The sequence below is a fragment of the Tursiops truncatus genome, chromosome 13 (genome assembly GCF_011762595.2).
Source record: "Tursiops truncatus isolate mTurTru1 chromosome 13, mTurTru1.mat.Y, whole genome shotgun sequence".
NCBI lineage: Eukaryota > Metazoa > Chordata > Mammalia > Artiodactyla > Delphinidae > Tursiops > Tursiops truncatus.
Genome location: NC_047046.1, coordinates 18,431,308 through 18,445,043, shown reverse-complemented (window position 1 = coordinate 18,445,043; position 13,736 = coordinate 18,431,308). Strand labels below are relative to the sequence as shown.

The following is a 13,736-nucleotide window of genomic DNA, read 5'->3' as shown; positions in this document are numbered from 1 at the left end:
TGATTTAAAGGAGTGGGGTGTTCATTTACCTGGAGAAGAAGTGTTTGAGGGATGTCTCCAAGCTCAGGAAGCTTCCTTCCTTTGAGGCTGGGATTCAACTGAGAGATGCAGAGTGTAAGAGAAAGGACTAGCTCTCCTGGTGGTCTGCACCATGCGTGCCATTACATCATGACGTTGAGACTTAGTTCTGCACTTGAATTCATGCCCCACTTCTTGCTATCTGTATGTGTGGGCAAGTAACTTAATCTCTGTGAGCCTTAGATTCCTCATCTGTAAGATGGGTATAATCGTGCCTACACTTCACATTCATGAGAGGTCCTATATTGCCTTCCAGGAGTCTGGTTAAGATCTACATTTGGGAGGTTTAGCATAGCACGACTTATTTACAAGGAATGAAAACTGGAAATATTTTACACATCTGATGATAAGGAAAAGATTGGATGACTCAAGATATATTCCAAGTAATGGATTGCATGAGTAAGTAGTTTATTTAGGTGAAGAGCACGCTAACCCCTTTCCTTCCCTGAGTGGGCAAGGAAGACAGGGAAGGGAAAACACCAAATAGAGTGTGGTGCTGTCAACTCAGTTACCACTCAGGGTGACTGAGGCTGGGGAAACTCAAGGAGCCTGTGCAAACACAGCCTCAGAGTTATTCTATCAGTGGGGTTAGGGAGCTGGGGCATTTATACACCAACTCCCATGAGTCATTCCTTGAGGCTGCTTCCGAATGGCATTTGGAAGTCAACTCTATAGGTAGGGCACATACAGTATCTATTACAGATCTACCAGACTGGCAGCAGTGAAGAAGGGTAACAACATTAAGTGCTGATGGGAATTGTAGCCATAGGCATGTTCATACACTACTGGGGGGAGTTGTCACTACAGCCACTTCAGAAAACAAATCAGCATTTCTCGGGGTAGTCATAAGATGCTCTCACAGTAGGGCCCAGCAATTTCACTCCCAGGTATATACACACCCTACGTTAATTCTTGTACACATATATCAAGAGATAAGGACGAGAGTGTTTGCAGCAACCAGGGAGGGGATTCCGTTCTGCCCAAGCCATGTGAGCTGAGAATTAATGATGAGGAAGCCCTGTGAAGGAAAATGGGATCCTTATACCAGGAAAAAAGGGGCATTGGGAGGCAAAACCACATATATTCTCTACAAATTATAATAAGAGGTAACAGGTGACACTTGTACCTAATAATTCAATTTAATATTTAGTCCTCACACCAACACTATGAGATAAGTACTGTTATTTCCCTCATTTTATGGATGGGGAAAGTGAGATTAATAACCATCTCAAAGGGTTCTCGTGAGGATCAAGTGGTGCAATGGAAATAAGATACTCAGCACAGTGCCTGGCACATAGTAAATGCTTAACAAATACCAGTGATTTCTGATGTTGTTATTATTTGGCCTGGGCTCTCCGTTTCTTGGAGAAAAACTGAAGAAACTGAACTGTCACAAACCTGGTTTCTCAGCAGCTATTTCTTGGCAAGTTTAGATGGTCAAGGGGTCAGTTGGTGCCTGGGCTTATGCCCTCAAGTCAAGTTCAGGGAGTTGTGGAGGGAGAGCCGGCTCCTGCCCAGCCTTCTGGGCTTCTAGCCAGACTTACCTGCTCCCCAGAATCTCCGGCCCCTCCCAGGGAGGGAGCCATGGGGCAGGTTGCACCTCCCGGTTTCCCTTCCCACAGGGCAGCTCTGCCCTGTCCATCATTCTCTTGGCAACTCAGCACCCGAGGTTCATTCTGGTGCTAAAAATAGGCTGTGTTTAGACACTCCAGGGCTCCGGCTGGAAACACAGACTACAGTAACCAAATACTGTCATGCCCGCAAAAGGGGGCCTCTCAGCCTCACCCTCGTGGCAGCTCACACTACCCTGGGGGCAGGGTAGGGGGCATCCACCACTTTCAACAGATGGGGAAACTGAGGCTCAGAGGGCGGTCTCATGTAAAACACAGAGATATGAAGCAATGACAGCCAGCTTTTAGCGAGTGTCAACTCCGCCCCTATGGGTTATCTCCTCAAGTCCTCCCTAAACGCCGGGAGGGAGATTCTATGGGCCGCCCACTCTGCAGAGAGAAATCGGCAGCTCAGAGAGGTGAAGACACCTTCCCGACTCTCACACCCATAGGTGACGGGAGAGGATGTTAATGTGATTCTGGCTTCCAGCATGTCATGAACAAACAGAAACTGAGAGGTGAAGGGGCGTTCTGGAGGCCAAGCCATGCCCCCTGCCCAGGGTTGGACAGACACAAGCTGTGGAGTACGGGGAACCATCACACCTGCCTTGCAGGTTGCCAGGAGGGAGGAGTTTGTGAGAAGATGTTTGTAAAACCTTTAAACACAGTGTTCAGCCTATGGTAGGTTTTCAGCCAATGGCAGTCAGCTTCATTCCCCAGTTCTGTCTGGACAGACAGAGGCAAAGAGAGATTGAGAGAGACTTGGAGAGAGAGAGAGGGAGAGACAGGAGAGAAAGGATGATGGATGGGCATGAGAGAGAAGGTTCCCTGGGGGAAGTGGGACTGTGGCTCAGCGGGGGCCCCTGCACCCCAGGACCACACAGAGCTGCCTCCACAGCGCCCTGAATTTACGGCTCCCTTAGGCTGTCACGCGGGGCGTTTGGCACATGGCATGGACCCATTGGTGTAGGTTTAAGCCCCAGGGAGAGGTCAGTCCTCTGAGTCTTCTCACTCATTTTCTGCACTAGTGTTTCTTGGGGACCTACTGTGTCCCAGAGGCTGGGGCTGACACTGTGAGAGCACAGGTCGGGTCCCACTTACATAGGGCTCAGATTCCAGAGTGTTCTCCGTCCAGGTGACCCTCCCACCTCCTGGCACTGGCAGGATGGTGTGGGTGACTCAAGTCAGAACCCCCCTTTCCCCGCTCGCTCTTCCCACCACTGCTGCCTCAGTCTCTTTCTGTTCCCTGCCAGCTTCTAATGAGCTCATTATCCTCTTAAAACCCATTTGGCACCCACTTAGAGGAAAGATGTGTTGAAATATAAAAGAATGAGAAGGGAACAACAAAAAAGAACTACACCCAGAAATATCCTCAGAAAGACAAAAAGCCACAGGGAACAGAACAGCTGAAATCTTTGCTGTCTTCATGCCCACAGCAAATGTGCTGCTGTAGCAAGTGACTCTGATGGCAGCTCACATGTGCTCACGAGAGGGACAGTGGCCGGAGGCTTTTCTTGAGCACCTTCTATGTGCCACGCAGTCTTCCTACAATTTTTAATGCAATCCTGCCGGCAGTATTTGCGGGGCAGGGGTGGTGTCAAGCTTCTTATTGTCCACTCCCCAGGAAAGGAGCCTCAGTCAGTGAGAAGAGGTGTCTTGCCCCAATCACATAGGTGGCGGGCGGAAGAGGGAGGGTTTGACCCCAGGTCGGTCTGCCTCCAGAGTCCATGCTCTTGCTTGCCTGTCTCTGGAAGGGCTGGTGTCCCCTGCACATTCCCTTGAGGGCTGCTGGCCTTTTTTCATCCTGTCCCAGCTGCAGAAATCTCTGCCATGTGTGTGATCTACATGAAATACCGTGGGGCACAACCCACTGCCTGGAGGTTTTCTAGCTGATAGGAGACTGGTGAAACTTCAGTTAGAGCACAGTCCAGACTGCTGAGCTTGGCATTCAAGGCTCCCCATGGTCTGACCCCACCCAGCGCTTCTCTGCATTCTCACCATGGCCTAAGCTCCTTGGCTGCCTCCACCCCTGTGCCCTGCCGGCCGCGTGTGCTGTTCCTCCTCCCTAAGGTGTCCTTCTGCTGTTCCTTCACACAGAAAGCTGACTCCCCTTGCAAGACCTGCCAGCTTAAAGACCCCTCCTGGGAGAAGCCCTTCAGGGCAGCTACAGTCCCTCACTTCTCTGGGCTCCTGCATTCCAGGGCTTCTTACCCCGGGGTCCAGAAACCCCTTGACATTGTAAGCCAAAATCTAGGAGCTTATGTGCAAGGGCTCTTTTCTGGGCATATGTCTGTAGTTTTCGCCATATTCTCAAAGGGATATAAGTCCGGAATAGGCGTGTGGTTAGGAATACAAGCTGTGAAATCAGATGGGCCTCGGTTCACAATCCAGCTGCAACTTCATAGCTGTGTGGCCCTGGACAAGTTGCTTAATAATTCTGAGCCTCGTTCCTCGCCTCTGTAAAGTAGATACAGATCTCCCTCATTGAATTGTTATGAGGATTAAATCAGAGTATGTAAGCATTTAGAGCAGTATCTGGCACATAATAAGTGCTGGGTAAACATTAGCTATTAATATTAATTGCTGCTCTATATCATATATACATCTACTATGGGATTTATCATTGTCTATGTAGTATAGTGATTTAGTATAGTGATTGTTTAAATCGCTGGCCCCCTCAGTAGACTCTGAATTCTCTGAAAGCAGCAACTCTGAATTATTTATTTCTGCACTCCAAGCACACATACAGTAGGCAAACAACACATGTTGTTAAATGAATGGAAGAATGGGTGGATGAATGGATGGGTGGAGAGTCGGATGGATGAGTGGGCTGCTACAGTTCAGATGAATGGATAGATGGATGGATGGGTGGATGGATTAATGAATAGATGAATGATGAATGGATGGAGGGGTAGGTGAATTGACAGATAGATTAAAGAATGGTTGAAGGATGGGTGAATAGATTGTGACTTGACAGATGGGTAGGTGGACTGCTGGATAGATTAAAGGATGATGGATGGATGGATGGATGGATGGATGGATGAACAGATAGTCTGACCCCGCGAGAGCATGGATTTGGGGCTGTTTTGTTCATTTAATTATTCCAAGTGCCTGCAACAGTAGCTGGTGCATGTAGGTGCTCAGTACTTAGTTCCTGAATGAATAGGATGGCATATGGAGGGACACTGGACTCTACCTTGAACCACAGTTAAACTCCCATGCTGCTGTCTGGATTGGTAGGGGCTGTTACCATTCAAATCACCCATTGGCTGACAGCTGAATTCTTTGCGCTGGGCAAGATTGTCATGAGGCCCCCTGCTGGTGGTACAATGAAACAACATAGGCCAAGTGGAGTCTTCTATTTTCTAATTTAGATTCTATTTTCCTCCTGGCTGATGATTCTGAATGTTGACTCATAAAGCCGTGGTTCTCAAACCTTTGTGCTCATTACCATCACCTGAGGGCACCTTGTTACACCTGTAGGTGTCCTCTTCAACCAGAGATTCTGGTTAGAGAGGTCAGGAAACTTCATGTTTAACCAGGCTGCCAAGTGTTTCTGAATCAGATGCTCCTCAGACCACACTCTGAGGGACCCTCAAAGGATGAGCCACTGCTGGTCATTGGAAGGCAGTGGAGATGGGCTGCTGCTTCGGGGGCTGTCTCTGGATTCCCAAGTGACGCCCAGACCATCACTTGGAGAAAGAGCGTCAAAAAGGCAGGGGTTCAGAGCTGCGGTTTTGTGTTTGGACCATCCTGGGTTCAAATCCCACCTCCACCACTCACCAGCTGTGTGTCCTCAGTTTCCTCATCTGTAAAATGGGAAATAGTTACTTCCCACAGGAACATGGGGAAGAATCATTAATACACATAGAAGGCTTGGCACAAAGCAGGGCATACCAGAGACACTCAATAAATACTGAGTGAATGCGTATGTTGCTAAATAATTCTGCTTTCCTTCCTTCCTTTCTTCCTTGGATAGAAGAGGGGGGCTATGGATTTGATCTCTCCCATTACAATGTGAGCCCTGTGAGGGATGGGACTGTGTCTCTCTGGTTTACAGCTTTATTTCCAGCACCTAGGACAGTGCCTGCTACACAGTAGGTGCTCGCTAAACATTTGTTGGGGAAAAAAATGAATGAATTTGATCTGGTTCAGTACCAACCATGTCCAGCAGACAGTTCAGCAAGGACCTAGGAAGTACTTTTTGGCCTTGAAGTAACCCACGAATCAGTGTATATTTGACAAATATGCAGACGTGTGGGGCATAAGAACCTGTGCTTGTCCAAGATAAAGCTTGCCCTCAAACCAGGACCCAGTAGGATTCGCTTCTACCCAGCACTGCTAGGTGCTTTGAGCTGCTGGTTTCCTCCCCTCTCTGACTCTGCACCCCCCCTTGAGAATGTTCAAGAACGCTTCGAGTTCTGGCCTCTATGAGGAGATTTCTTATGCCTGTACCTGTGCTGTTTTGCAGGTGACAGCCCTGAGCCCGAATGCTTGACCGGATGAAAGCCCGCTAGCTTCTGTTTCTGCCAGGTGGACGCGCTGAGCTTGGTCCCCAGCTGGGGAAGAGGCCAGACACGGCCCTCAGTGAAATAATCCAGCCCCTATAGGCCTGAGCAGCTGAGAAAGGGCGAGAAGCGAACTCCAGCTGCTGGTGAAGCCTCCCAAAATCCTCCTCCGATGGCTGTTTTCAAAGTTCTTCGGGAACGCTGAGGCAAAGAACAAGATGTAGGAAAATGGGACCAACTCCTGCGTGTCCCGAGCCTCAGAACCCCTTTCATGGCCCAAAGAAGCTCTCCTTGGCTCCGGGAGGGCTGGTGAACTCTGTCCTCTATTCTCTTGGCTTCAGCCAGGCATTGGATTTGCCCTCCTGCTCTGATCTTGGCAGTCACCTTCGCAGACGGATTAAGCCTGAAGACCCCCAGGGGCTCCATCCCTAAGGGAAGCTTGAGAAGCAGAGCCCTGCCTCCATTCCCTCCCTGGATCACACCCCTCAGCCCCCAGCGGAGCCGAAACGATCCAGTCCGGAATGATCCCGCTATGGCCAAGCTCTGGTTCAAATTCCAGCGGTACTTCCGCAGGAAACCTGTACGTTTCTTTACCTTCCTGGTGCTCTACCTGACAGCTGGGAGCCTCGTCTTCCTTCACTCTGGTTTTGTGGGTCAGCCTGCTGTCTCCCAGAACCAGGCCAACCCCGCTGCGGGGGCCCCAGTGGAGGGCGCTGAGCTGCCCTTTTTGGGTGACTTAAATCTGGGCAGAGCCTTCCGGGATACAGGTGAAACCTCGAGCATCGCCCGCAGGTATGGACCCTGGTTCAAGGGCAAGGACGGGAATGAGAGAGCCAAGCTGGTGGACTACGGGGGAGCCTGGAGCCGGGCCCTCAAGGGGAGGGTCATTCGGGAGAAGGAGGAGGAGCGAGGTAAGAGGGGTGAGCATCTGGGCTTGGAAGGTGGCTGAGGAGAAGGGAAGGGGGATGATGATGATAATAACGTAATAAAAGCTGCCAGTGTTCAGTGTTTAATAGGAACCGGTCATCATACATGCAAGAGGTTTCACAGAGGAGAAAATTGAAGCTCAGAGACATTAAGTAGCTTGCCCAAGGTCACACAGCTTGTAAACAGCCAAGCTTAGATTTGAACCCTGAATCTGTCAGAGTCCAAAGTCTGACCCTCCCCTGCAGGAGTTTTTAGCCCTTGTTACATACACTTGAAAATCAAAACACCTAGCATCTACTGAGCACTTACTAAGGGCCAAGTACTTTTCTAAGCACTTGACATGCATTGAATTATCACCACAACTCTATGTGATAGGTGCTGTTATTCCCATTTTAAAGGTGAGGAAACTGAGGCACCGAGAGTCTAAGTGTACACAGCTAGCTAGTGACAGAGCTTCTGCTCCGCTGCATTGCTTCTCAGTTCACTTTGCTGGATCTCTCAGTGATGGCACTTGGGGAACCTCATCGCCCTGGGCATATTTCGTTGCATTTTCTTAGCCTGTCACAGTCCAAAAGGGCTTTTCTTGGGCTTCCCTGGTGGCGCAGTGGTTGAGAGTCCGCCTGCCCGATGAAGGGGACACGGGTTCGTGCCCCGGTCCAGGAAGATCCCACATGCCACGGAGCGGCTGGGCCCGTGAGCCATGGCCGCTGAGCCTGCGTGTCTGGAGCCTGTGCTCCGCAACGGGAGAGGCCACAACAGTGAGAGGCCCGCGTACCGCAAAAAAAAGAAAAAAAAAAAAGGCTTTTCTTCGTAAATGCATTACCTCATTTGATTTTCACTACACTCCACGGACTTAAACAAGGAATATGAACTTATGCCCATTTAACAGACGTGGAAACAGGCTTGAAGAAGTGAAGACTCTTCTCCAGGGCCACATAACTGGTAAGTGGTAAGTTCAAATCAGACCCATCTGGCCTGGATGCTGGCTCTATGACTACCTCCCAGAGTCAGCCGATGCCTCCCCATCTAACCCGCATTCTGGGGAGGACCCCACAACCCCTGCAGTTCATGAGATTAACACGAATGGATGTTTCCAGAATCTGGGACAGATGGTTTGGGAGGATCTACGACCAATCAGGACAGAAGGAAAACCTCCCTAGCCCTTGTGTTCCCTGCCACGTGCCACGCTTCTGCTGTGATTCAACCTATGAAAAACCCCTTCTCCCACCGCGGAAGGAAGCAGGACTAATGGAGGGGACTCATCCCGGGGAGCACATTTCCCTGCTTCAGTCCCACCCTGCACCTGGCTCAGGAGCCTCCAGAAGACCCTACCGTCTCACCCTCAGGAATTTCCTAGAATTCTGCCTCTTCGAAAACTTCACAGGGAGGTGAAGGGGATTGTGGGAGGTGGCAGAATGGATTGGAGGACTTGGATTCATAGTCCAGGTCCACTCCAACCAGCCGTGTGGTCCAGGCAAGTGGCTTTACCTTCTCATGCCTCAGTCTTGTCATCTGTAAAATGGGAATAATGACCCCCTCCCCGCCAGGTTTCTCCGGAGAGTTCAATGAGACATGGTTATGGAAACACTTAGCACACTGCCTGCACACAGTAAATCCTTAGGGATGATCAGGAAATTCTTGTAATCTACCTGGGTAAGGGACCCCATCTTGTAGGCACAGTTGAGGTGTGAGGTGCTACAGTGATGGAGAAATCATGATGTGGGTTCCCTCTCTACCTTCTCCAATCAGTAAGCTTCGTCTCACCCCAGCCACACCAAACTCCTTCTGCTACTTTGCAAACCCCAAAGTTTGCCACAAGCCTGCGCCTTAGGATATGCTCCCATCATACTTAGGATAAATTCCGGAGTCCCCACCATGGCCCACCAATCCAGCCTCACGTTATAACATTTCCTACCCCTCCTCACCACACACTCCTCTCCGTTGTCCTTCTTGCTGGTCATTGAACACACCAAGTCTTATCCTACCTCGGAATCTTTGTATAGATAGTCCTGTCCACCTGGGGTGTTCTTCCCCGTATCTTTGCATGGCTCCCTTCCTCCCTTCCTCCTGGACCTCAGTCAAACCTGGCCACCCTGTAGAGGTCTTCCTGGACTGTCCCAAAGTAGCACCACTTTGTGCCTGGTCAGGACCAGGTGCCCCAGCTCTATTTTTGTCACAGTACTTACCGCTATCTGAAAGTATCTCGTTTTTACTCGCTTTCTTGTTTATAGTCTGTCTCTACTACTAGACCGTCAGCTCCAAGAAGGCAGGGATAGTGCCTGTCCTGTCACCTCATTCTATCAGCACCTGGGACAGCACCAGGAACAAAGATGGCGCTCAATACCTACTGGTTGAATGAATGAGTGATTGGATGGACAAATGAATGAATGGCCAGCCCTCTGCCTGGAGTGTCTCCACAGGCTTGGCTCTACTCTTCCTCCAGATCTCAGCTTAGCACACCTCCAGAAAATTGTCCCTGACCCCACCTCCAGGCTTGATCGAAGGTTCCTCTTCTCTACTCCCTGTCATGGCCCTTATGTAAATGGTAATTGCCTGTGTTTATCAAGGTCCTTTGGTAGAATATGATTCCCTAGTGGCACAGTTGATCTATCCAACGACAATAACAACATCCCCCCATTTGTTATGAGAATGAAATCCCACTGCCACTATCACGAGTAATTATTACCATTTCTTGAGCACCTGCTTCATGCCAGTCACTGTCCCACTTGCTTTTCCTATGTTATTTGCATGGAATGATATATGTAAAATGCTTATTACACCTCCTGGTTTATAATAATAGGTCACTTAATAGTTTCTGCTGTTAGTAGTAGAAATAATAGCTAAACATCTGTTGAATGGTCATTATTGGCTAGACCATGCTATAAGTGCTTCATTGCCTTATGTAACTATCACAACAACTCAAAAAGTTAGAGACTATTATCCTATTTTACAAATGGGAAAATTTAAAACTCAGGGAGAGGTCACTTACCCCAGGTTACACAGATAGTGAGTGGAAGAACTGAGGTTTGAAACAAGGTCCATTTAACTCCAAAGCTTGTGAGCCTTCTTCTCTACCACACTATCCCCGCTGCCTCTGGAAATCTTATGTATTTTATAAAATATAAAGAGAGAAGGAAGAGAAAATAAGAAAGAAGCCTGGACCCCAGAGCTCTCATCAGGCAGCTTTAGAATCAGGTGGTCTTAGTAAGAAAACACAAATTCAGACTGTCCTTGATTAACTTATTCCAAGTTCAGCAAGGAAATACAACATATTAGATTAACGCTAATAAAAACGAGACACTTCTTTGACCTGATGCTACACCCATTTGGCTTTTCTCTGAAGCTGGCAAGGGCTCTGCTTGATGCAGTGATGCAAGACTTAAGCTGTAAAGGATTCGGAGCCCATCACGGCGTAGTTGGTGAGGGTGGAGCTGCTCCCAGGCTGGGCTGGGGCTGGGCAGGAAGTCTGACTTCCTGGGTGGAGCTGGCACCTACAATGTGCCAGTCACCTTGCTAGGCTTGCGAAATCCTGTGCTCTGAGCAGCCAAATGAGGGTTCAAATCCCAGTTCTGCAGCTTGCTGGCTGTGCACCTTTGGGCAGGTCACTTCACCTCTCTGAGCCTCCGTTTCCTTTGGGAGATAAAAAGTACTTAACATCAGATGACTGATGTGATGATTATATAAGATAAATCGATAGCATGCTCTCTGAATGCCAGGCACTGTTCTAAACCCTTTGCATCTATTACTTCATGTAATCTTCGTAGCAACTCAGTTAAGTAGACACTGTTATTAACTCCCCCATACAGGGAAGAAACTAAGGCACAGAGAGGCTAAGTAACCTGCCCAAGGTTATCCAGCTGGAGGAGTGGGTAAACCAATATTTGAACCCAGGTGGTTTGAATCTTACACCTGAACCTTAAGCACTACATCATCTCCCTTCTCAGCACACAAGTACTCAGCACAGAGTGTGGCACACAGTAAGCAGTTAGTATGTGCTGGTTATTATTATTAATATTGTAATTCTGTAGGACAAAACAGAGATGATTTGACTTACCTTAGGTGACCCAGTTGTTGGGACCAGAGCCAGGAGCCAAATCCAGTTTGATTTCAAAGTCTGTGCTGTTTCTGTTCCCCCCAGATTACAGAAAGGGTGGGCTGGGTGTAAAGAAGGACACGGGGATATTTAGTCAGCATTTTTGGAAGGGGCAGCAGGGGACCCACTCCCCATCTCCTCCAGCTGAAGATGCAATCTCTGCAGATTACGGAGGGTCTGCTCTGTGTCGGAGACTGTGTGCTCATACTCAGCCTCACATCAGGTAGGAAGTATTAAACTCTTTTCATACATTAAGAAACAGAGGCTCAGAGAGAGTAAATGACTTGCCCCCCATGTCACACAGCTGCTAAGAGGCAGAGCAGACTCCAACCCAATTCTGTCTGAATCCAAAGCTCTTATTCTTAACCACTGAGCTATAGAATCCCCAACTGCAATCATTCATTCATTCATTCATTCATTCCATATTTACTGCACGTCTGTATGCCCCACCCTGTGCTGGGAGGTGGAGACACAAGAATGATTCAAGCAGTGTTTTTTTTTTCCTCTGAGGAGTATTCACACCCTCCTGGGGGAAGACAGGCAAGTAAAAGATAAATTATGTTTTCAAAAATAACTTTTTTCTTGATTATCAAAGAAGAAAAATTAGAATACATAGCAAAAAAGAGATGAAAATAAAAATAGCCCAGAGTCCCACCATCCAGCAACAGTCCCAGTCAACACTGTTGGTGTATCACCTTTACCTTCCTGTCTTTTTCCTCTATGTGTGTATTTCTAAAGAATAGAATGGTGTATATATAGCATCATATCCTGCTTTCCCCTACGATAGCACTTTTTCATTTTATTAAAAATTCTTCCCCAATGGGCCTAAATTATTTCTAATTTGACAAAATAATGGACAATACTTGGAAAATTGTTTCAGAAAAGTGTTAAGGTGGGGTAAGCCAGGGGACTCTGGGATCCCAAAGGAGGGATCCTGTTCGGTCATGGGGCTGTATCATGGCTGCCTTCCTGGGGGAGGTGATAGTTGAGCTGAACCTGCAAGATCCATGGGCCTTGACCAAAGTGAAAGATGCATCCCTTCTACCCCAGGGAAGCCTAGATATGAGCAGGAAATTCCATTCTCTCTGCAAGGAAACCCAGACAGCACTGGAGTGATCCTCTTGAAGGACAACTTTCCAAGATGGCGGAGAATCCTCAGCAGGAATATACAGTTTCTCTTCTCCATGAAGAGATCAATCTTACAATCAATCTTAAAATTACCCTTGTATTAGAGTCTGAGGGCTGCTGTAGCAAAATACCATGAACTGGGTGTCTTGAACAATGGAAACGTATTACCTTGAAGTTCTGGAGGCCAGAAGTCCAGAATCAAGATGGGCTCTCAAAGGCTCTAAGAGGAAATCTGTCCCAAGCCTTTCTCCCAGCTTCTAGCATCAGCAGGCGCCCTTGGCATTCCTTGCAGCTGTATAACGCCAGTCATTACCTCTGTTTTCCCATGGCCTTCTCCTTGTTTCTCTGGGTCTTCAGAGAGCCACTTTCTTACAGGGACACCATTCACATTGGATTGGGACCCACCTGCTCCAGTATCACCTCATAGGTAATTACATCACCAATGACCTTATTTCCAAATAAGGTCACATTCTGAGGTACTGGGCTTAGGACTTCAACCTATCTTTTTTTTTTTTTTTTTGATGAGGGGCACAATTCAACCCATAACTATTCCCACTTTTCAGGCAGGAGCTTGAGTAATTCTGCAAGGCTACTGCAGTGTCAGGATTAGAACCCCGATCTGGTGGACTCCAAAACTCTTCTTGTAGGACACTGTAGTGCCTCCTGTCTATGAATCTACTCACAGACGGTAAATAAGAGGAATACAAATTAGCATACGTGTAGCTATCTTTTTAACGAATTACTTTCATTGAAGAGAGCAAAATTTCTTGAAAAGGAAGATTAATTGAAGCAAAAGAAAAAAAAAAAGGAAAGGAAAGGGGAAGAAACACAGTCAGGAGAGCTCCTTTCCAGATGCCTGTGCTCTCCTGGGCTCACCCCTCACTGGTTTCTGTGCTTGAGATAAATAGGCGGACTGGGACAGGACTTGGCCATTTCAGCAATATTTAGATGGCTGCAGAGATAAACTGACAGATTATGTGAACTCGGCCATTAATTCACCCTCGAGTGACCTGTGATTTTTGTCCCTGTGCTACATATTCGATCTCCACCTCATCTCCGGGAGATTCTGCCACCACAGCAGAACTTGAGGCGGGCCTTTGGAAAATGGTGGAAGTGGGTTGGACAGTACCCTTGCTGATGAGCTCATTGCTAGCAGGGTGATAGAACTCCAGGGACAGGGTCACCGGTTACGTTGGCCACAGCCTGCACTGAAGGGTCAGTGGGGAAAGAGTCACCAGCACTTGCCCAGGACAAGGAGGAAACAGATTCAATATCCATTTCCTGACCCAAAGAGCTCAGCCCGTCCATCAGGTCACAGTATGTAACACGCCCATTCTTCTCCAGAGCATCAGTGAAGGTACCATGTATCTCTTTTTTCCTCCTGTTGACAGA

The 13,736-nt window shown here is 48.2% G+C and overlaps 1 protein-coding gene across 2 annotated transcripts in view; it reads left to right on the top strand.

The window, feature by feature from the left end:
• The window catches only part of WSCD2 (WSC domain containing 2), a 105,017-nt gene that overhangs the window by 47,578 nt on the left and 43,703 nt on the right, over nt 1-13,736 (top strand). For both annotated transcript variants that reach the window (XR_012325225.1, XM_019950164.3), the window contains exon 2: nt 6,160-7,107. Coding sequence is in view for 1 of the 2 variants with exons in the window: in XM_019950164.3 (XP_019805723.1) it covers nt 6,729-7,107 (379 nt within the window). In the remaining variant the exon portion in view is untranslated. The remainder of the gene's footprint in view (nt 1-6,159; nt 7,108-13,736) is intronic.